General features: G+C 37.5%; 1 protein-coding gene across 4 annotated transcripts in view; it reads left to right on the forward strand.

The window, feature by feature from the left end:
* The window catches only part of PAN3 (poly(A) specific ribonuclease subunit PAN3), a 157,430-nt gene that overhangs the window by 37,840 nt on the left and 95,150 nt on the right, over positions 1-24,440 (forward strand). For 3 of the 4 annotated variants that reach the window (XR_004054774.1, XM_030922461.1, XM_030922462.1), the window contains exons 4-5: positions 920-990; positions 20,862-21,023. Coding sequence is in view for 3 of the 4 variants with exons in the window: in XM_030922461.1 (XP_030778321.1) it covers positions 920-990; positions 20,862-21,023 (233 nt within the window). In the remaining variant the exon portion in view is untranslated. The remainder of the gene's footprint in view (positions 1-919; positions 991-20,861; positions 21,024-24,440) is intronic. The other variant, XM_030922463.1, reaches the window with a different exon arrangement.

Genomic DNA, 24,440 nt, shown 5'->3' on the forward strand with positions numbered 1-24,440 from the left:
TAAATTCATGTTAATTTTAATGAAGGTGAGTCTGAAAAACCAGGAAGAAGAAGGCAGAGAAATGAAGCAGCAGTCTATTTGTACTACATTGTGAAGAGATTTAAGGTTCCTTTACATAAGAACATTTAATACATTTTTTAGGATTTAGCAGAACATGTAATGAGATTAATAAAAAATTAAAGCTCAGAAATGAAGATAAATATTTCAGTATATCTCATGCATGCCTTTTCAGAGACTCTTCTCATTTGTAAAGTGAGAAATAATTAAGATATATAATTTTGTTTGTAACTTCTTTCTGCAGAGTAGTGGAATTTTGAACCTACAAAATCTTTGGATTTCATGTTTGTATTTTGAAAAATTTATTACTTCTGTCTTTAACAACTTAATATTTTTATCTTTTTAGTAATAATATCAAATACCTGGTGATAGACTTTAAAATATGGAATAGTTTGTAGAGTAGCTGGTTTTAAAGCCTTGCTGAGGTGTTGAAATCCAAGACAGGATCTCTCAGACTCTGTGGTTGACACCGCCCCACCCCCCCCCCCACCCTCCTTTTTATCCTTCCCAAGATTTGGTCTTAAGATTATAAACCTTTATTTACTTTAGGTCAACTTACTGCCTTCATAAACACACACAATAGTATGGTTAAGAGGTTTTTTTCTCTATTTGATTTTTCTTTTGGTTCTAGTCAAATAGATCTATCCTGATCCATACAGCTTTTGAATATTTGAGCAAATTAGTTCACCAGTTTGTGTTTCATTTGCTCAGAAAATATTTGAACATAACTGTGTGTTAGATACTAAGTTTAATTATTGTGTCATTTGACTTTTTTTATATAGGCATTGTCCAGTTAAGCAGTTACTAGATTTGTGGGTTACCCAAGTTTTATGTGTGGAAACTTATGTAACTTACCTTTCAGATCCTCTAACTTCACCTGCTTCATCCTTGTTTAATGACTTTGGTGCCCTCAACATCTCTCAGAGACGAAAGGTAGGTGAAATTGAAACTTGAATTAAACTAAATGGAATTTAGAAGTGATGTTGGCATTGTTACCTATGTAATGTCAATGTTTTCGTAAGTGGAGGGAGAGCTTTTTATGGGCTTTAGTGTTTTTCCTGCATTTTGTTTATCCTTTTTCTTTATCTTTTTATATGTGGAAATTTATTTGATCTCTGCATGGAATAGAGGTTTTGTGTGAAGGGATGAAATCCTGCTTATTTTTGTTCATTTTATTTATCTCAATGTATTCTATTTTTAAGATAACATCTGATTTAATGTTATAGTTGCTGTTAATGTGACCCATTGTAAGCATATTCATCATGTTTAAACTTTATTTTTTGATGGCTTTATCTAAATTTCAAAGATTCTTCCCTAATTTACTCCTCATTACAAGGCAAACTTAAAATTTTCAACTTTTCATAATTGGCCCAACAGTTTAAAAAGTTGAAAATCTCTTCACATTAGAGATTTAATTTTATTTGGAATTTAGATTGATAGACCATATATGGATTTTTGAAGTATTTTATAAGGACTGATGTTGTGACAAGCTGAATAATTTGATGCCTTTGAGTCTTAATGAGAATCTTGTTAATACTAATAATCATCTAGAGAAGATAGTCTTTTTTGGTTAGGACCAGTAACAGCTAAAGATGTTAAAGAGGTTGTAAATCTTGGTGGAAGTTATTATAAAGTTACAGCATTGTTTCCTAAGTAATGGAAGAGAGACCCAAAATTTAATGAGAGTAATAAATATAAAATTAACTAAAGCTCAGAAATGAAGATAAAATATTTCAGTGTATCTCATGAATATTAAATTTTAGAATAGCTGATATGAACTTAAGATACTTTTAAGAAGGATCTGATCAGCAGGTAGTATAAAATGAAATAAATTCAAGAAGCTGGCGGTGATGGCTTCATGGTGCATAGTTACCCCCAAACTCATTGAATTGAATACATTAAATATGTATAACAGACCTCAGTAAAGTAGTTTTAAAAATTCAGAAAGACTAGATTTTCTTAAGACAAAAAAAAGTTACGAGGACCAATATAAATTATATTAAAACCTCATGTATCTAATGTTATTTCCATTTTGAGACGGATGAGAATGAGAAAAGGTAATTACAAAATGCTTTTTAGCAACTAGAATTGATAGACTGAAATCTGTGGGTTTAATTTAATGGATTTCCTTATAGGCTCTTATTATGGATAAATTTACTCTTACTTTACATACTTTTCTTATAAACTGGAATATTTGGTTTCTAAATCCATGTGTTAGAAGTAGTACTAAGAGTTGCCGGCCAGGCGCGGTGGCTCACGCCTGTAATCCCAGCACTTTGGGTAGCCGAGGCGGGCGGATCACAAGGTCAGGAGATCGAGACCACGGTGAAACCCCGTCTCTACTAAAAATACAAAAAATTAGCCCGGCGCGGTGGCGGGCGCCTATAGTCCCAGCTACTCAGGAGGCTGAGGCAGGAGAATGGCGTGATCCCGGGAGGCGGAGCTTGCAGTGAGCCGAGATCGCGCCACTGTACTCCAACCAGCGGGACAGAGCAAGACTCCGTCTCAAAAAAAAAAAAAAAAAAAAAGAGCTGGGTGGAAACAGACCCAGGACAATAAACAAAGCCTGACAATGTGGAAGCAAGCAGTAAAATACTGAAAAGCAAATACAACCTGGAAATCAAGTTCTCTAGAGCTTTTTACAGGAAAACAAAGTTTTTAAATTTTCTTAGGTATTTCCCTAATGACTTTTTCTCATTTAAAAAATAATAATCAGTTAACTTGACTGGGCAAGGTGGCTCAGGCCTATAATCCCAACACTTTGGGAGGCCAAGGCGGGAGACTTGCATGAGCCCAGGAGTTTGAGATCAGTATGTATAACATACCAAGACCCCATCTCTAATAAAAATAAAAAAAATCAGTCAGGTGTGGTAGTACACACCTGTAGTGTCAGCTGAGGTGGGAGAGTTGTTTGAGCCTGGGCGGTTGAGGCTGCAGTGAGCCAAGATCATGCCACTGCACTCCAGCCTGGACAACAGAGTGAGACCCTGTCTCAGACCAAAAAAAAAAAAAAAAAATCAGTTAATAACTGGCATTTCAGATGTATGAGTAGAAAGTGAAACTAGAATGACAAATTAATATTTAAAAGTATTTCTAATATAAGAGGTTAGTGGGATGTGTCTTAAAGTGGAAATATATGATTTAGAGCTCCTGACATTTACTTTTGAGAAAATAATGAAAATTATTAGAAATTGAGAATATGTAGTACCTATTCTTTTTATAATTTATTATAAAATAAAATGTTACTAGAAATGTTACTAGAAATTTGAAAATAATAAAATGTTACTAGAAATGTGACCTACATATTTGGAGAGACATTAGAATATATCCAATGGAAGCAGACTAATATAGAAAAATGAGCACTCTACTGTGGTATTTGAGGCCCTGGATCTCCCATTTTGTGACCTTTGGCCAACTTTCTAGGCTGGAATCATCCCATCTGTGAAATGGAGAGCATGACCGTATCATTACCATAGTTGCTGTGGTGTCATTCATCTTAAAACTTAATGTCTGTCTAAATTGAAAGCATCCACATGTCCCTTTCTACCTAGAAATTTGTGGTTCATATATTCATATAGCTTGAAGGACCATATTTTTCTTGCCATTTATGTTTAAAATGATGTGTAATCTAGGGACACAGAGAGTTTTTCCAGTAGTGAGCAATATAGTTAGAATCTATGTGGGTACAGGTTGCATATATTTTAAAATTGTTAATGGTTAAGTTGAGAAGGTTTCAAATCTCAAAATCTCTTTACATTAGAGATACTCTTGGCATAGGAGTATGGCATATTACCCATAGTGAATTAACGAAGTAATTTTAATGGAAGTAACTCAAAATTATGTGAATATCACAACTCCAAATTTATCTCAGCAGGCTAGCATGATTACTTAGTGATACTTTGTTTTATAATGATACAGGAGAACAGATAGTTAGACTATGCTTACCACTATATCATAGCTAGTGAGGTAAATCATTTTCTGAAAATCTCAAGTTGGGCTAATCTCTGAACCAGATATGCTAACTTTTGCCTGTGGGATTATGTGATTTACTGGGGTCAGATTAGTCAGGTATTTTTATAATAGGCAGTTTTACTGTATGCTATGTGGACAAATTGAAAATGAAGGACTGAATTTTTTTTCTTCCGTAAAATCTAGTTGGAGATGTAATACATGAACCTACAAGAGAACATTTACTCAGCAGCATATTAATTAGTGCCAATTTAAATATTTGATGATCACTAGGTAGCAAAGAATTCTCCAGATCCTGAAGAATTTCTGGAGAAAAGATGTTTTGAATTGGATTTTTTGTGGATGAGAAATGTATAGAGGCAAAGATACCTAGGCAAAAGGTATGCTTGCTTACAAGTGATAGAGGCAGGAGCTTTAGTAAACTCTGATTCTTCTCCATTCTGAGAATCATAGATAAGCTAAGAAAATATGGCTGAGGGCCTTAGTATCTTTAGGAACTTCAAGGAAAATATGGGATGTGAAAAATAGTACAGTCTGTTATGGTGGCTCATGCCTATAATCCCAGCACTTTGGGAGACTGAGGCTTGAGGATCACTTGAGGTCAGGGGTTCAAGACTAGCCTGGACAATGTAGTGAGACCTGGTCTCTACTAAAAACCAAAAACATTAGCCAGGAATAGTGGTGAATGCCTGTAGTTGCAGCTACTCGGGAGGCTGAAAGGTAGGAGGATGACTTGAGCCCAGGAGGTGGAGGCTGCAGTGAGCCATGATCACTCCAGTGCACTCCAGCCTATGTGACAGAGCAAAACCCTGTCTCAAAAACAAAACAAAACAAAAACAACAACAACAAAAAAACGGTACAGAAGGGTCACAGCCGTATATCTGGGCTGTATAACTGTTGTTAACTATGTGAGAAACTTGTGTGGTGAGAATGTACGCCTTTGGCCAGTACTACTCATAATGTGTCATGGGACCAGGGCTAGTCTAGAGGCTTGTCTGTTAGGAGATAAACACTGAAAATAAATGTCTAGAGACTTCTGTAACAATTTGATGATACCATGACATTCAAATATGGAATCATTTTTCTAGTAATTTATCTTTATTTTACAAAATTATAGGACCATGATGTATAGGAGTTTTTTTAAAAAAGTAATCTTTTTTGATGTTTGAGAAGCACTGATTTTCTTTTATTTGCCACATTAGGAATGCCTAATTTTATAGATAGAAAAAGTAACCATTATTTGAGTTTTGTTAAATGTAGGAGTTAATATACAAGAGATTATTACATGAGTAAACCTTAATAGCAAGATAGATAAAATTAAATTTGACCACTGTTATGAGAAGAAGTAGTTTTGTGAGTCACTGTGAATCACAGATGTGATCTAGACAAGCGTTAAAATTTCTGATGAGGAATTATTTGGGAACAAAGTATCTTTACAACAGAGTTAGATGTTGGAATACAGATATTCAAGTGGTTCAGTGCTGTGATATCTTGCTAATGATTCTTGCTAAGACAGAAGTTTTTATGTAGGGCAACCATGTATGATTGAGGCAAATCCTAGGCAAAATGAGAAATCTTTCAAATTTGTGTCTAGCTTTCTCCTTTTATATCTTTTTTTCCCCTTTGTATCTTAGCTTTCTCCTTTTATATCTTTCTGGGCTATTGCCCTTCTTCACCTTCTTTTTTTATTCACCCTGGCACATTTTATTCAGCTTCCCCCTACTTCTTCCATTTATTAAAGCAAAACATGGTCTGACACCCATCGTTTGTGTTTCTTTGGTTTACTTTAGTGTATTGTTTCAGTCAATATGCAGTTTTACCTGGATATTTGTATTATATTTCTAATGCTGAGAGAACAGATTGTCACTCTGTAAACTTTTTTAAGTTTTAACGTCAAGCTAAATTCTTTGGGGTTAGGAGGCAAAGACTTTTAAAGTATCATGTTTATTTCTTCTGTTCTTGCTTTTAAAGCTTTTTGTTAGGACTAGGGAAGTGGGACCAAAGGGACTTGGCTGGTTCATCTGCTGATAGCTTATTTGTGAGGAGAGGTGGTTGTTAGAGGTACAGTTCTGGATTATTCTGCTTGAGAGAAAAATTCACCAGCAGTCCTTTTCTCTGCTTTCTTCTTTGTCGGAACCTAGATTGGGTCTCCTTTTTGTGCTGTTCTTTATCTTAAGAGCACCCATCTCTCTTAGAAAACTTACTGATGATAAATATTTTATGTTTTCTGATTAACTTGACATTTAAAAGTTTTCTTACAGCATTTGTATTCTAAAGTCTTTCTTTGAAAGATAATTTTTACATTATTTCTACTCTAGGCAATAAAATATGGAATAACAAAGACTAGAGCATATTTACGGTAGAGTTCTTTTATGGAGAAAGATAAAGTAAATTTGGAGAAATTAATGTGAGTATAGCATAGACAATTTGGAATGTAAATCTTTTCTTAATCCTGCTGATGGTTAGGCTCGGCCTTTTTGGCATATTAAATCAAGTATTTATGTCAGAAAAAAAAAGAAAAGGAAAAAATGGAGAAGACATTGAAAGATAACAAAATTTTAAAAGAGATTACAATCTCAATTTAATGTGTAAAACAATTGTTTTTAGTTTCTTTATGTATGTTCTCAAAGAAATAATGCCTTACTTGGTATGTAGATTTCCAGTAAGCCACATCAGTATCTTTTACCCATTGAGTATTATTCAGTGTTGTTTCTGGAAAATTGTGACGAGAATTCCAAATTAATGTCCTCATAACTATTATGCTCTGAAGTCACTAAACATTCGTTCACCCCACTTGTCAAGATGGAGGATGGAATGTGTGCCATCTCAGCCTAAGCCAGGTTTAGGTGAACTTTTAGGGTTCAAGATAGATATGTTTTCCTCTGGAAACTGACACAGTTGTTGGAGTCCAAGTTCGGGGTGTGGGGAAGACACCCATGCGTGGTTCCTGTTTATAGCTTACTTAGAGCCTCTTGGAGAATTTTAATTTCTCAGAGAACAAACAGCAGGAATGGTAATAACACGGCAGTACTGAGTGGTGGTTAAGGCTTTCGGGTTTCGAGTTAGATGCGAGGCAGTCAGGATTGAATTTGTATTGCTTCACTGATGATCTTTGTGTCTTCAACATAGTAAACCTTTTTGTTTCTTCATTGCGAGATGAGAATGTGGTGCCTACTATGTAAGGTTGTTTTGAGGACTAAATGGGATGTGTTACCTGGCACAGAAGTGGTGACTGTTATGGGTAGTAGCTAATAAATAGTGTTGGTCAAATTTCGAACTTTTCTTGGAAATTGTTAACTGTTGTGAAATAAGTATCCCTGGCTACTCACTCTGGATCAGGCTATATTACAATTGTCCTCTGGAAGTGTGGTTCTGTAGCTGCTCTGAGGATGTCTACCTTTTCTTTGAGATGTTCAGACCCCCTCCTCCACCAGTATTAATTTTTTGCCACCTTCCTCACAGAAACTTCTTCCTGTTAGCTTCTCAAACATGTCCTCCAGATTATGTGAAAATCCATCGGGGGTTTCTTGCAATGTAATTGCAGACAGATAGAAACTTGATTTTATTTATATGAATGATGATTTTCTATATTTGTTCCAGATAATATGGTAAACTTAAATAATTATTTTATAAATTAAATGTTTTATATTTTATCATATCATCTAGTTACGTCAACAGTTCTTTGGGAGAGATTGCTTTTTCTGTTTTGGGAAATGGAAATTTGAGAGATCAAGTAATTTGCATAGAGTAATATAAATTACATAGGGCAATATGAGAAGGGTAAGTTGACTGAATTTACTACAGGGTGAAAAATAGTCCACTGGTAATATGGAGAGGAGGAGATAAAACATCATTTAACCTTATGCCTGCTTCTTTTTCCACTTAAGTGATTTTTTTCAGTGTAAATTTCTGTCAAAATGATTTCTGGGGCAAGAATAGACAATTTAATTTTTTATAATTGACAGACAACTTTTCAGAAATGCAGCACAAATTATATTCCAACTAATAGGGGCTGGTTTTTCTATAGTCTTGAAAACACCGGGCTATAAAAATCTTTAATATTTTTGTGATTTCACAGGCAAAAAACCTTGTTTACATTTGGTGGTGTTGCAGACTTCTCTTTCATGTTTATTGGTCATTGGTGTTATTTTATGTCCTTTGCTCATTTCTTATTGGGCTATTTTTTAAATTCATTCTAAGAGCTCTTTGTACATTAGAGATGTAAATCTCTTCTATCAGATGTTACAGTCTCCCTCCATTTTGTTGTTGGTCTTGAATTTCACGAGTAATTTATGCTGTCAGTGTTGAAATGTCATGCAGGCTTACTCTGTTTCTGTCGTACTATGTTTAAAATAGAAAAATATTAAGCCAATTTTTGTGAAAATAACATGGAACTCTCTGATCCAATGAGTTAGTAATTTGAATATAAAGGACCATCATTGTTTTTTATAATTAATTTGAATACACTGTGATTTTTATTGTGAATGATCTCTAGTAATCAGTTACCCTTAGTAAATGGCTGTGTGTTCTCTCTTTTCTCTGCTTTTTAACTGGTAGGCTTGAATGTTCTTCCTGTTGGTTATCTCCAGCCTCAATCTATTCTTTTCTTAAAATACACAAGTAACATTAGATTGAAACTTGCTAAAAATATGATAGTTCTTATAGAGAAAGACTTTGAGAGTTGACTTTCCTTTCCTGCTAAGTAAAGAGTATTTGTGGCTGAGTTTCTAGGATTGGGTTGAGATAAAGATGTACTTTGGAAAGAACAGATTAAATTTTGTTTTAACAAGTGTGAGGTTCAACCATGTACTTCCTGTACTTTATTTTAATTGGCACTTTTTGTGCAGTGACCATTTGTTTTTGTTGAATCAAGAGAGCTTCCTCTGAATTCATGATTGTAGGAGAATTTTGTTCTGTTGATTGATTTTTAAAAAGAGCTCTCATGAGTTTGTTTTGGAAGCCTTTTTTTAAAAGGTATGTGTGGTAGTATTGGTGTTTGATGCTTTATCATATTTAAACGTGAACTGAAATTTTTGTATGCCTTTTATATACAGTTTGTAATACTGTTGGCTATACTCATCATATAGCTTTGAAGATTTTGAGTTCTTATACACAGTAATGGTAGTTTAAGTAAGACCATGGTGCATTTACCACTTGAACCTACAAACTAGTAGATCATTCTAAGGTAAGCTGGTTGGCTTCTTTACACTCTGGTCATTCTATTTGCAAAGTTTAATAGCTAATATTTAGGGGTCTAACATTATTGATAGCTCATCCCTATTTTCCTAGGAGGTAGGTTTGCAGAATCAATTAGTAAAGGTGAACTTAAAATTCTCATCCACAAACATGCTAGCCTAAGCTCCAAGTTAAATGTAACCAAAACCATGTGGTTTTCCCCAACTCTGTTTTATTCCCAAGATTTGTTGTCCTTGTATTTTGAAAATGGGGAAGGAGAACTTTTAAATTCTAGTTATTTGAATGAAGTCTTTATCTGTTCTCATTGATTCCATCCATGCTAATTAAATATAAAAAGATTTATTCAGGCCGGGCGCGGTGGCTCAAGCCTGTAATCCCAGCACTTTGGGAGGCCGAGACGGGCGGATCATGAGGTCAGGAGATCGAGACCATCCTGGCTAACACGGTGAAACCCCGTCTCTACTAAAAAATACAAAAAACTAGCCGGGCGAGGTGGTGGCGCCTGTAGTCCCAGCTACTCGGGAGGCTGAGGCAGGAGAATGGCGGGAACCCGGGAGGCGGAGCTTGCAGTGAGCTGAGATCCGGCCACTGCACTCCAGCCTGGGCGACAGAGCAAGACTCCGTCTCAAAAAAAAAAGATTTATTCATTTGGGTATTTGTATTTCGTTATCTTAGGTTTAGCTAGAATGACATTAAGATTGTAAAATGTTAAGGAACATTACAGAATGTGGAATTGATTTCTTTGAGTTGGAGATGAGACGTTAAGAGGACAAGTGTTGGAACCCTACTTTATGTTAATTTTGAGATAATAGGCAAGTTATTTTAACCTCCTCTCAGACTTACTTTTATCATCTGTAAAGTTGGTATAAAATAGGCGCTATGTCACAGAATTATGTGAATTAAATATGTTAATGGATATAGTGTTTATAGTGCCTTGTACTTGTCAAATGGTAGTTATTGTTATAGTCTTCTATTATGATCTGCAGTTTAAAAGTTTATCTAATTATGTACAAGACTGCTTTTCATTATTTACCATCTTTGTTTAAATTCAATTATAATAAAACTCATTTTTGAAAAAGTGTACACATACAAGTTGAATAAAATGGAAACCTTTTGCTAACAAGCCAGTAAACATTCTGGCAGCTACATAGTGACAGCTACGTGGGAGACTGAGGTGGGAGGTTTGAGTTCAGGGTTTTGAAGCTGCAATGAGCTATGATCGGGCCACTGTGTTCCAGCCTGGGCAACAGAACAAGACTGTTAATATAATGAATGCATTTGGTAAGGGACTGAAATTGATAGAAAACTTTAATGTTCATTACAATTGATAGATTATCATGGAAATAACTTTCTTGTTTAAAAAAAAAAAATGGCCTGGCATGGTGGCTCATGCCTGTGATCCCACCACTTTGGGAAGATGAGGTAAGAGGATTGCTTGAGACTAGCCTGGGCAACATGGTAAGACCCGTGTTTAAAAAGAAAAAAGCCCTCACGAGATGGCTCACACCTTTAATTCCAGCACTTTGGGATCCTGAGGTGGGTAGATAACTCGAGCCCAGGAGTTTGAGACCAGACTGGGCAGCATGGCGAAACACTGTCTCTACAGAAAATACAAAAATGAGCTTGACTTGGTGGTGCACGCCTGTAGTCCTAGCTACTTGGGAGACTGAGGTGGGAGGATCACCTATGCCCAGGAGGTTGAGGCTGCAGCGAGCTGTGTTTGCACCACTTCCCTCCAGCCTGGGAAACAGAGCAAGACCCTGTCTCAAAAAATACAACAACTTACTTTCACTCAAAATATTTTAATAACTTGGGCATGCTATTTTATTTCTTTGTATCTGGTACGTGTTGTGGTTCCAGTCTAAAGAACAAGGATATAAGAAGTTGCAGTTGGTGTTCCAGTTCTTTAGAAATTCAGTGTGCCCTTGCATAGCAAGATCTTCCAACTGATTTTATTTTTGGTAGCATAAAATCCCTTTGTAACACTGAGATTTTAAGAACATAAGTAAAGACTGCTTTGTAGACTTCCTTAAATTACTATGTAGATAATGTTTGTCCCCCTCAATGACCTGACTCATAGCAGAAGCTACAAATATGTGTATATGTGTTTATACATGTAAATTGTGTTCTGCCGTGTTTGATATAATTTTTCTCATTTTTTACTTATTTTTATTTTTTGAGGGGCAGTGTCTTGCCCTGTTGCCCAGGCTGGTCTCCAACTCCGACTTCAAGTGATCCTCCTGTCTCATCTACCCAACTTAGCTGGGACTACAGGCACATGCCACCATGCCCAGCTAATTTTTTAAAGTTCTGTGGAGACTGGGTCTCACTATGTTGCCTGGGCTGGTCTTGAACTCCTGGTCTCAAGTGATCCTCCTGTGTCAGCCTCCCAAAGTGCTGAGATTACAGGCATGAGCCACCTCACCTGGCCCAATGAATGACTTAAATGACATTTTAAAATGATTTATGTTTTATTAATCAGAACATCTTTACAAACTTGAAAAATAGTAGTATACAAATGTGAAATATCTCTTTTCAGACACTGCTTAAATGAATATATGAATTTATTATCTTTTACAGCATCAACTCAGCAGCCTATCTCCTGACAGTCCTAAGGGTCTTAGATACATCGATTGAGAAACCTCTAGCCTAGGATTTATTATATATTTATTTCAAAATAAGCCTGCATTTTTTTTTACAACCTCCTGTGACTCCTGATGATCTTCCTTCTCTTCATTAAATGTCCTGATACTTTAGCATATCTGCAATTATAAGAATTAAATATCAAAGTATACCATTAATGATTAGTGGTTAATCACTTGAGGCCAGGTGTTTGAGACCAGCCTAGGCAACATAGCAAGACCTGGTCTCCACAAAAAATTTGAAAAAGTTAATGGAGCATGGTGGTGTTCACCTATAGTGCCAGCTGTGTGGGAGACGGAGGTGGGAGGATCGCTTGAGCTCGGGGGTTTGAAGCTGCAATGAGCTATGGTTGGGCTACTGCGTTCCAGCCTGGGCAAAAGAACAAGACTGTCTAGAAAAAAGAAGAAACAGAAAAAAAAAATTACATTGTTTCAGAGTGTGAATAGTGAAATGATTATCTATACAGTGATTACGTTTTTGATGTTCAAAGGAGGTTCTTATAATTCACGGCGTTGGAAACTTTTTGTCCTGAACCAACAATTAGTTTTCTCTAGTTTATTATTAATGAGTAGACCATGATATGTAATAATATGTGACTGATAATGTGAGGCATTTTGGAGATGGTGCTGTTTTGCAATTACCAAAAGAGTTGTGCTCTGAAAATTGGTCTGTTACTTGGTAGCTTTAACTACATTTTTTTATACAAGTGCTGATATTTATAGATTGTTATTTTAGCTGGACTCTGAACTTTTTGGGAGAAGAGAATAGATCTTCTTGATCATTTTATTTTTAAGAATGATAGAGAGGTTTGTACTGAAATGTTGAGTAAATCAAGGAATGAAAAAATATACGTATGTGCATCTAGTCTTCAGAACTAAAACAGTCCTAAAATTACCTTCTATTCTTTCCTTTGACATAGTGAGTCTAGAGGCTTACCTCCCCTGTATTGAGAGTAGACTTCCCTTAGTCCTAAACCACTGGAACTGGCTTTTATAAAATGGGGCAAAGGTTTTTGGAAAAGCTAGGGCTTTGAGGGCTACAAGTAGTGATCATAAAAGCTCTCAGTGTTAGCCGGGCGTGGTGACTCACACCTGTAATGCCAGCACTTTGGGAGGCTGAGCTGGGTGGATCATGAGGTCAGGAGTTCAAGACCAGCCTGGCCAACATGGTGAAACCCCATCTCTACTCAAAATACAAAAATTAGCCAGGCGTGGTGGTGGGCCTCTATAATCCCAGCTGCTCAGGAGGCTGAACCAGGAGAATGGCTTGAACCCAGGAGGCGGAGGTTGCAGTGAGCTGAGATCGCGCCACTGCACTCCAGCCTGGGGCGGCAGAATGAGACTCCATCTCAAAAACAAACAAACGAAAAAAGCTCTCAGTGTTGAGGTCAAGCTCCAAAGGGGCAAGGAGCTAGCTACAAGGACTTGAGATGTTGAATTTTTAAACCTTTACCCCTTCTCATTTTGGGGAGTGGCTCCAATTTCTGTTTGTACCACTAGTTATTTCTTCTGCAGATCTTCTCTCGGACGTTATTAAGAACTTTAGTGCTCAAAGTGCGATCACCAGACCAGGAGCATTTGCAGTCTTCGGAGTGTCTTTAGAAACACAGATTCTTAGGCCTTGCTCTAAGGCCTACGGAGTCAGAATCTTTTATTTTAGCAAGATCCCTGGAAGATTTCTGTGTTCACTATTGTTTGAGAAGTACTACTCTAGAATATATTTTCAAACCTTTTCTTATTCTTGAAAACTTTTATTCAAACCTGGAGCTTTTTTGTTTGTTTGGTTTGATATTTTACTTTTGAGACAGTCTTGCTCTTACCACCCAGGCTAGAGTCCAGTGGCACAATCTCGACTTACTGCAAACTCTGCCTCCCAGGTTCAAATGATTCCCCTGCCTCAGCCTCCAGAGTAGCTGGGACTACAGGCGCCCACCACCACGCCTGGCTAATTTTTGTATTTTTTAGTAAAGACAAGGTTCCACCGTGTTGGCCAGGCTGGTCTGGAACTCCTGACCTCAAGTGATCTGCCCGCGTCGGCCTCCCAAAGTGCTGGCATTACAAGCGTGAGCCACCTCACCTGGCCAATTTGTTTGTTTTTTGAGATAGAGCCTCACTCTATTGCCAGGTTAGAGTGCAGTGGCACAGTCATAGCCTACTGCAGCTTTGAATTCCTGGTCACTTCAGCCTCCTGAATAGCTGGAATTATAGGCACACCACTACACCTGGATTATTAAAAAAAATTTTTGGCAGGAGGCAGGGGTAGAGATGGGGTGGGTCTCACTATGGTGCCCAGGTTGGTCCTTGAACTCCTGGCCTCAAGCAGTCCTCCTGCCTTGGCCTTCCAGAGTGCTAGGATTACAGGTATGAGCTGCTGTGCCTGGCCTCTGCTGGATGTTTTACCACGGGAAAAGGGGTGTGTTAGTCCATTTTGACACTGCTATAAAGAAATACCCGAGACTGGGTAATTTATAAAGGAGAGAGGATTAATTGACTCACAGTTCCACATGGCTGAGAGGCCTCAGGAAACTTATAATTATGGTGGAAGGGGAAGCAGGCACCTTCTTCACAGGGTGGCAGGAGAGAGAAGCGTGTATGAAGGAGGAGCTGTCAAACATTTATAAAACCATCAGATCTCGTGAGAACTCACTATCACGAGAATAGCACGGGGGAAACCACTCCCATGATCTAGTCACTCCCTTAACACATGGGCATTATTAATATAATTTGAGATGAGATTTGGGTGGGAACACAGAGCCAAACCATATCAAGGGGATTGGGAATTTTGTTGTACAATGTTAACTTACACGTTCAATAGGACACGGCATTTTCAAATGGTTTTATTTCATAATAACCAGCAAGGTGGAACTGGTCAGGCTATCAAGAATAGAGGATCGATAAGGGAATTTACCTGTTTTGGGGGATCACTGTGTTCTTAAAAGTTGGTCTAGGTGAGGATTTCTAGAAGCTCGGAAGGGAAGAGGAGTTGTTGCTTTTGTTTGCTCTGAAGGAGGGGCTTGGATCTTAAAGAACTGAAATAGTAAATAAACATTTCCCTTAAAATTGTGTTTGCCCTGTTTATTTTCTCATCTTCTCTTTAAACTCTTCCTTTCCCTTAGCACCTGCTTCCAATTAATCACCAATAGTTGTTTTTAACCTACCAGATGTTTCCACAAGTAAGCCTTCACTAGTTCTCTATTTCTCTTGTTATTGCCTCAAGTTCATCTCCTCCTTTCTCGACTAGTGATTCGTAGCCAGGGCAGTTGTGTCTTTTTACCCCCAGAGAACATTTGGTAATATCTGGAGACATTTTTGGTTGTTACAACTGGGTAGTTGGTGCTTAGTGGTATTTAGTGGGAGGACAGAGATGCTGCTAAACATCCTACAATGCACAAGACAGCCCCCCACAAGAAAGAATTATCCAAAGTCAATAGTGCTGATGTTGAGACACCCTAACCTAGACTACTGCCAGAGGCCACTGATTTGTCGACCTATTTCCATTTTTACTCCGTCTTCCCCAGTTCTTCCTCCACACTGCCACAGACATTCCTTTCTAAAATGCAAATCTGATTTTATCATTTTTTCTTTGCCCAGGGAATGATCCTCAAATTCCTTAGTATAGGAAACAATATGTTTTTATTTACTTATTTATTTTTAATTTTTTTTGAGACATGAGACCTCATGTCATTGCAGCCTTGACCTCCTGGGCTTGTGATGCTCCCACCTCAGCCTCCAAAGTTGCTGGGACTATAGGCATGGGCCACCATGCCCGGCTCCTTTTTTCATTTTTTGTAGAGATGAGGTCCCACTGTGTTGTCTAGGCTGATCTTGAACTTGGCTCAAACAGTCCTCCCATCTCAGCCTCCCAAAGTGCTGGGATTACAAGCATGAGCCATTGTGCTTGGCACTAAAACAATACTTTTTTTGTTTGTTTTTTTTGAGACAGAGTCTCACTCTGTCACCCAGGCTGGAGTGCAGTGGTGCCATCTTGGCTCACTGCAGCCTCCGCCTCCTGGGTTCAAGAGATTCTCCTGCCTCAGCCTCCTGAGTAGCTGGGATTACAGGCACGCACCACCACACCGGCTAATTTTTGTATTTTTAGTAGAGATAGGGTTTCACCATGTTGGCCAGGCTGTTCTCTAATTTCTGATCTCGCGATCTGTTCGCCTCAGCCTCCCAAAGTGCTAGGATTACAGACGTGAGCCACCGTGCCTGACCAATACTTTTTAAAAATTGTATTCAGGCTTCATCTTTTGTTCTCAAACTTGACCCTCTGCTAATGGTGAACTGAATACTTGTGATTTGTTCTAAACACCACCATATCTCTATACATACTTTTCCCCTAGCCTATTCTACATACTTCCATCTCTCATATTTTCCTTTCTAGGCACATTTGTTTTTCCTTCAGAACTTTACTCAGGTGTTCACTTTCTCTGTGAAGCCACCTTTGTTTCTGCTTTATTTGTACGTGATTACTTAACGCATTATTATATCACAGTGGGTTATGGTTTGTTTACATTCCTGTTACATCCTAGCCTGTATTCTGTCTTCAAGCCAAAGGTGTGTATTGTATTGCAAATACTTAGAAGAGTTCCTGATACAAAGTAGGTTCTCAGATGTTTAGTTGAAAGTACATTTTTTCTTCAAGGAGAAATTAGTAATTTGGAAGTTAGCTTATAGATGAAATATTGTTATAATTTATGTTCTAAGCAATGAAACCTTCCTATATAATCTTTTGCCTCACCATAATGTTTTACATTGCTGCCATCTCTTTTCAGATGTTATTTTGTATTCTGTTGCTTATAATGGTACATTAAATAGTATTGATACCTTAGGGCAAGGGTGTCCAATTTTTTAGCTTCCTTGGGCCACATTGGAAGAATTGTCTTGAGTCACACATAAAATACACTGACACTAATGATAGCTGATGAGCTTTTAAAAAAATGGCAAAATAATCTCATAATGTTTCAAGAAAGTTTACAAATTCTTGTTGGGCCGCATTCACAGTCATCCTGGGCCTCTAGTTGGACAAGCTTGCCTTAGTATCTTTTCATTTAGTTACACAGAGAAGATTTTACTTTTGGATTAGAGTTTAATCTCTGGCTATTTATTCAAAAAATTTAGAGTTTATAATGGCACATGTTTAAAGATCTCTTCTACCTAAGAGGAGAGGCTTTAGGCTAGTTAAGGGTTTTAGGGCATGGAGTGGAAGGAAGGAGAGGAGTGATGAATTCCCTTTTTGAAATGAAGAAATGTTAATTATTTAATGAGTGCAGTTAAGGAGGGAGGATGATACATCAGATGTCTTTAAAACCATTTTTGGGAATGGGCACGTGGTTCATACCTGTAATCCCAGCACTTTGGAAGGCCAAGGCAGGCGGATCATTGAAGCCCAGGAGTTTGAGACCAGCTTGGGCAACATACAGAGACCCCCATCTCTACAAAAAATACAAAAATTAGCTGGGCGTAGTGGTACATGCCTGTAGTCCCAGCTTCTCCGGAGGCTGAGGTGGGAGGATCCCTTGAGCCCGGGAGGCAGAGGTTGCAGCGACCTGAGATTGCACCACTGCACTTCAGCCTGGGAGTCAGACCCTGACTAAAAAAAAAAAACCCCAAGAAACAAAAACAAACCAAAGAACAACAACTTTTTTTTTTTTCAATGTTGTTTACTGGGCTACTGAATAGAAAGTGAATTGTATTGACTGTAATAACTGTGTCAAAAGTACATCTGAGGCCCAGTGCGGTGGCTCACGCCTGTAATTCCAGCACTTTGGGAGGCCGAGGCAGGTGGATCACCTGAGGTTAGGAGTTCGAGACCAGCCTGGCCAACATGGTGAAACCCCATCTCTAATAAAAATAGAAAAATTAGCCAGGCATGGTGGCAGGTGCCTGTAATCCCAGCTACTCGGGAGACTGAGGCAGGAGAATCACCTGAACTAGGAAGGCGGAGGTTGCAGTGAGCTGAGATTACACCACTGCACTCCAGCCTGGGTGATGGAGTCTCAAAAATAAAAAGAGATACTCTGTCTCAAAAAAAAAAAAAAAAGTACATCTGATTTTGTGAAGCATCTGAATTACAGAAGACCTTTTAAAATAATTTTCATGCATTCAGATATATGATCTGGAATTTAGGTGTCCATGTATAAATCATTTGACAACCTGAGATTTTGGTGAAGTAAACATTTGATATGTTGAACTTTCCTGATAGAACAAGGTTAATCTTTAGCTCAGAAATTTTCATATATATATATATATATATATATATATATATTTTTTTTTTTTTTTTTTTGGGTAGAGATGGAGTCTTGCTCTGTTGCCCAGGCTGGAGTGCGGTGGCGTGATCTCGGCTCACTGCAACCTCTGCTTTCCGAGTTCAAGCAGTTCTCCTGCCTCAGCCTCCCAAGTAGTTGCGACTGCAGGTGCACACCGCTACGCATGGCTAATTTCTTTTGTATTTTAGTATAGACGATGTTTCACCGTGTTGCCCAGGCTGGTCTTGAACTCCTGAGCTCAGGCAGTCTGCCCATCTCCGCCTCCCAATGTGCTAGGATTATAGGCGTGAGCCACCTTTCCTGGCCAAATATAAATTTTAAAGTAGTGAATGTCTAATTAGGGTTATGTTATTCTTACTGTATGTCAAAGCCTTATAGTTTTCTGTTTGAACACAAAAATGTACAATTTAATTCTTATACTCTTTCCAAGGAATTAAGTTACTAGAAATAACTTGCTTTAAAATTCTTTCGCTTACAATGTGTTTCCATGGCATGAATCACTAGGGTACATACTTATTCTCATTCACAGAAGTTCCCTCTGTGGCTTTTGTAAAGTATGATAGCAAATAAAAAGAAAAAATGTTCCCTATGCTATAGACATAGAGAATAACTAGATTGGTTCAAGATTGCATAAAGGTGGAAGTATGTTAGTCTCATAAAACTATGTCCACTGGGCTGACATGGTGGCTCATGCCTGTAACCTCAACACTTTGGGAGGTGGTGGATGGCTTGAGTCCAGGAGTTCCAGACCAGCCTGGGCAACATGGTGAAACCCCATCTCTACTAAAAATACAAAAATTAGCCTTGCATGGTGGCGCATGCCTGTAGTCCTGGCTACTTGGGAGGTTGAGGTGGCAGGGTCGCTTGAGCCCCCGAAGCAGAGGTTGCCACTGAGCTGTGATTGCACCACTGCATTCCAGCCTGGGTGACAGAATGAGACACTGTCTCAGCAAGCAAAAAGAAATAAAACTCTGTCCACTGCCATATTTATTGAGTAGGTAGGTAATCCAGTTACCTTTTTCAGTGCAAGTTAAGTTATTTTTGTCCTTGTTTTTTTTTGTTTTTTTGTTTTGTTTTGTTTTGTTTTTTTAATTTGAGATGGAGTCTCATTCTGTGGCCCAGGCTGGAGTGCAGTGGCATGATCTCGGCTTATTGCAACCTTTGCCTCCCAGGTTCGAGTGATTTTTCTGCCTCAGTCTCCCGAGGAGCTGGGATTACAGACATATGCCACCAAGCTTGGCTAATTTTTGTACTTCTAGTAAAGATGAGGTTTCACCATGTTGGCTAGGCTGGTCTTGAACTCCTGACCTCAAGTAATCCACCACCTCGACCTCCCAAAGTGCTGGGATTACAGGCTTGAGCCACTGCGCCCGGCCTTGTCCTCTTTAAATCAAAGACTATATAGCAGATGCATACTTGTGGAATGGATAATCTAATTTGCATGGAATAATTCACATAGGCATTATTTGCAAGACTTTTGAAATTTGGAAATTATGTCTTTTTCAAATTGGTTCTCTTTGTACTAGAAAACATAATTAATATATTTGACTGGATATGGTTTTTTTTTTTTTTTTTTTAATAGAGACAGGGTCTTGCAATGCTGCCCAGGCTGTTGTGGAGCTCCTGGGCTCAAGTGATCCTCGTGCCTCAGCCTTCGAAGTGCCGGGATTACGGGCATGAGCCACCGTGCCTGACCAGCATCTTTTTTTGAAGAAACTTAATTTTAGCTCTTGGTTTCAGCAGTCTTATACCTCATGACAGAGCAATGAGTAAACATATATTTTCTTATTTCAGAGTTTAAATTAGTTACCTTCCCAAGCATGAGTTAGTATTTTCTGAAAGGAAAAAAATATATATAAATTTTCCTTAAAGATGCAGTGTAGTGCAAATTTGCTGTAATTAAGAGAAGTAAGATGGTGGAAACAATAACTAATTTTCGTGAATGAAAGTCCTGCTAACCGCTATTAAGATGGTTTATTAATATTCTTACAATGTTAGGCAAATAATTTATGATTTTATTGAATAATTTATTCATTATCAATCTGTTCATATTATTGAGATTTAAAAGACCAGTTAAATTTGTGTTACTGTTTTGTTGTTGTTGTTTTTTAGTCTGAGTGTTTTTTTTTCATTGAATACTTTAGGTTGAATGCCTATTTAAGATAGAGTGACTTATATTCAAGTCTAATGTGCATAGAATTAAAATTTTTAAAAAATCAATTTATTAGGAATCAACTGCTTTTTAAAAAGTGGATTAGTTCTCAATTGGAAATAAAGTAACAAGATGGGGAGCTGAAAAAGTTGTAGTTCGGTGAACTTAAAAAAAAAAATCTATATTCTGTACACTTGAAACCATTTCTTTGTATTGCAGTGAGAATAGGTAAGTGACAGTAGAAAAAATTTTGCAAAGCATTTTTCTTTGCTGATAAGTTGAATTTCTGTTCATTAAGTAAAGTTGTATACAATCAGATTAAAATGTATTTTTCTAAAAACATCTGTTGCTTTATATAATATTCTTTAGCCCAGTAGGACTGTGGGTTATTTTGGAGATGTGGGTTTGATACTGGGGTGGGAGATTGTGGGTGGTGGTAAGGATATTACAAGGAGTGTTTTAGAAACTTGTTTCCTATTCCACCGTTCCCAGTATCCTCTATATGTTAGTTATGTTAGTTTAGATTAGTGTGGGGGATGTTAGGAGTGGCCTGGTTTCTTTCCTTCTTTTTCCTAGCCAAGGAAGTATCGCCTGGGGATGCTGGAGGAGAGGCTAGTTCCGATGGGATCAAAGGCACGAAAAGCAAAGAACCCTATTGGCTGCCTTGCTGACAGGTGTAAATCAGGAGTACCCATCAATATGGTTTGGTGGAACAGAGTCACAGAAAACAATTTACAGGTAAAAATAATTTTTATTAGACATTTCTTGAAAGTGAATATCTTGACTGCTTTCTGTGTCTGTCTGGGGTGGTGGGTGTGAAAGGATTGGATGACTGAGCTGATATACTTAGGTAATTTAAAAAATTTCTAATCAGAGTATAAGGTTAGTGACCCCTTAACCAACTAAATGATTTTTTCTTGCTGGCTTTTTGAGCTTTTCCTCTTTGTAGAATATTTTACTTTTTTGTTTGTTTTTTGTTTCTTGAGACAGAGTCTCGCTCTGTGCCCGAGTCTGGAGGGCAGTGACGCCATGTCAGCTCACTGCAACCTCCGCCTCCCAGGTTCAAGATATCGTGCCTCAGCCTCTCAAGTAGCTGGGACTGCAGGTACACACCACCACGCCTGGCTAATTTTTTGTAATTTTATTAGAGATGGGGTCTTGCCATGTTGGCTAGGCTGGTCTCGAACTCCTGAACTCAGGTGATCTGCCTGCCGTGGCCTCCCAAAATGCTGGGATTACAGGCATGAACCACCACTCCTGGCCGATTATTTTACTATTTTTAGTTAAATTTAGTTTTTCCTTTTTCAATTTTATTAATACTTGAGTTCAATTATTTTTTAATACCCAAGAGTTATTCAGGATAGGACTACATTCAAGAGTCATATAAGGCCGGGCACGGTGGTGCACGCCTGTAATCCCAGCATTTTGGGAGGCTGAGGGAGGTATATCACCGGAGGTCAGGAGTTCAAGACCAGCCTGGCCAACATGGTGAAACTCTGTCTCCACAAATATACAAAAGAGAAAAAAATTTTTTTAGCCAGGCGTAGTGACGAGTGCCTGTAATCCCAGCTACTCGGGAGGCCGAGGCAGGAGAATAGCTTGAACCCAGGAGGCGGAGGTTGCAGCAAGCCGAGACTGCACCATTGCACCCACTCCAGCCTGGGCAACAGAGCGAGATTCTGTCTCAAAAAAAAATAAGAGTCATATAAAATTTATTACACAGAGTCAGATTTATTTGGAATCTGAAGAACAAGATGCTTCGTATGTTGTCTTTTTAACATTTTTACTAGGAAACAAAAATTATATGTAAACAAACTTGTCAAGAGTTGCTCTAAAACTAACTTCAGTAGCATGTTGTCATAGAGTCATTACAAATACATTCCATCTTTGACTCTACCTTTATTGTCAATATTGAATAATGCAAATGAAAATTTATAACTCAGGTAGCTTCTATATAAGACTTTGAAGTACCAACAAAAACTTTATATGCCATTTTAATATGGATTATAATTGTATTCCCATTTTTGAAAAATTGATAATTATTCTGTAATATAGTTTTATTAACCAAATTTCAATTTAGCCAAAGGTAAAATGTCTTTCCTCCCAAACTTGCATTTAAAATATATCCCGAGGCAAAGCTTATAATCCCACATGTACATACCATACACAGAAAACATGTAACAAAGGTAACAACTTGGTTTTATTTCTGTTTCCAACCTTATATTATAAATAGGTTCCACAGTATTTTGTTCTGTTTAACATTGATACATTAGTAGTATCTGTATTGCCTTGGGCATAGGAATAAATAAATTATTCCAAAAGTAAATATTGCAAAATGTGGTATTTGCTCCAACTGATATTTTGGTAATATTTTCTAAAGATAAGAAAAGGTGGGAGTTTCATGTAACCATATGCTTCAGATTTCATTGGAAAGTTTTGATTATGTCAATTATGAATAACAATATAGTTTTTTTTAACTGAATTTGCTTGTCTTTGATATCAGTAGTGGAGAGATTTTTGATATGGGTTGTAACAATTATTTTTTAGTTTAAAAAAGAAGGTCTGAAAAAAAAAATTGGACTCCAACTATTTAAGAGCAGATACAAGTGAAACTGGAATTACTTGTAGGTTGTGGGGGTGAAATACTTACCAATGCAGAGGTGTAGCCACTCGACCTCTCCACAACTGCCCCCATTAGCCTGGTGGCAGTTCTGAGGTACTTTGTTTTTTAGAATAGCTTGAAAAATCTTTAGGATGGTTATAGTTATGTTTTATTTATAATTAAAATGGTAATAGATTTGCATTAATGTGTGAAATATTAAATTGGTGTTATCCAAATCTTTCAAATACTGTTATTTTATACTTCAGGTAGTTCTTTTCCTTTAAGGACATAAGGAATGCTGTACCCCAAATTTAGAACTTTACAGTCTCTAAAATGCTTCACTTTACCAGGCACATGTTGAAGTACTGAAAAATACCCATCTCGTCTCCATTACTGTCTGTGTGGGTTCCTAAACGGGGGGGTCTGGAATAGTTTATACAAAGCAAAGAGTATGTTGTTCCACATTTTTGTATTGAAGTTTTTATCTTTTTCTTGTAAGAGAAAAATAACATAAATCAATTCCATATCATTTTTTTCCTTTTGTGTGATTAGAAATTATTTTTAATATCGTTTTGTGTTTTCGACATATATTAGTTGAAAGAATTTTGTCAGGAGCATATTCATCTTTCCCGTTCCATTTGTTTCCTTAAATCTTAGGTCCTCTCAATCCTAGGGTCAGAAAAATGTTTTAACATCTTTTATGTTAATAATTATGGCTGTGTTTCTTAAATGGTTGTTTTGTGCCAGGCACTGTGCTAAGCTTTTTACATGTATTGTCTTTTGGTATTGCTAATAGCTTATGGGGTAGATGTTACTGCTAGATGAAGAAACATCTTCAGAGAAGCTAAGTAGCTTTAAGGTTAAACAGTTAGTAGAGGAACAGAAATTTGAGTCCATGTTTGTCAGACTCAGAATCTCTTTACTTCTATGTGCTGTAGCTCTAGTAGCTACAGTTGGTTTAATTATCTAACTGGTTAACTGAATTTCTGCAGGACAGCTTTTTTTGAGGATGAGAATGCATCCATATTTGTCCAGACACAGGCTGTAACTTACGCATGATGCTGCAGCATTTGTAAGCTCTGTCAGTTTTCTTTGTGCTTCATCTTTTTCCTCAGTGCCATTTAACTACTTTTCTTTCTGGAACTTTAAACATTTCTTTATGTTCATTTCTTAATCTTGACCTAATGTCTTAGTCTTTTTCTGCTTCTGAAAACAAAGGAAAACCAGCAAACCAACTAACAAGAAACTTAACAAAACCTTTGTCTGAGTTTCTGAGCTCTGATGGAATGCAGTCATTCATATTGCATTTATTCTCTTCAGTGCTGGAATTCTTTCAAGAGGCCCATGATTCCCTACCCTTTATTACTTAGTGATCTTTTAACTCATTTTTTACCAAAGATTTTATGATACGAAGGAGCCTGTCTGTCAAACATGGCATTTATTAAATAGTGATACATTTGAAAAATACATGTATGGAGCTGCTAATTAGAGAAACAGAGAAGCTTAAAATTTTTCTTAATCTTTTGTAGGTTTGTAGAGGGTAAATTTATTCT

This window comes from Rhinopithecus roxellana, chromosome 18 (genome assembly GCF_007565055.1).
Source record: "Rhinopithecus roxellana isolate Shanxi Qingling chromosome 18, ASM756505v1, whole genome shotgun sequence".
NCBI classification, from domain to species: Eukaryota; Metazoa; Chordata; class Mammalia; order Primates; family Cercopithecidae; genus Rhinopithecus; species Rhinopithecus roxellana.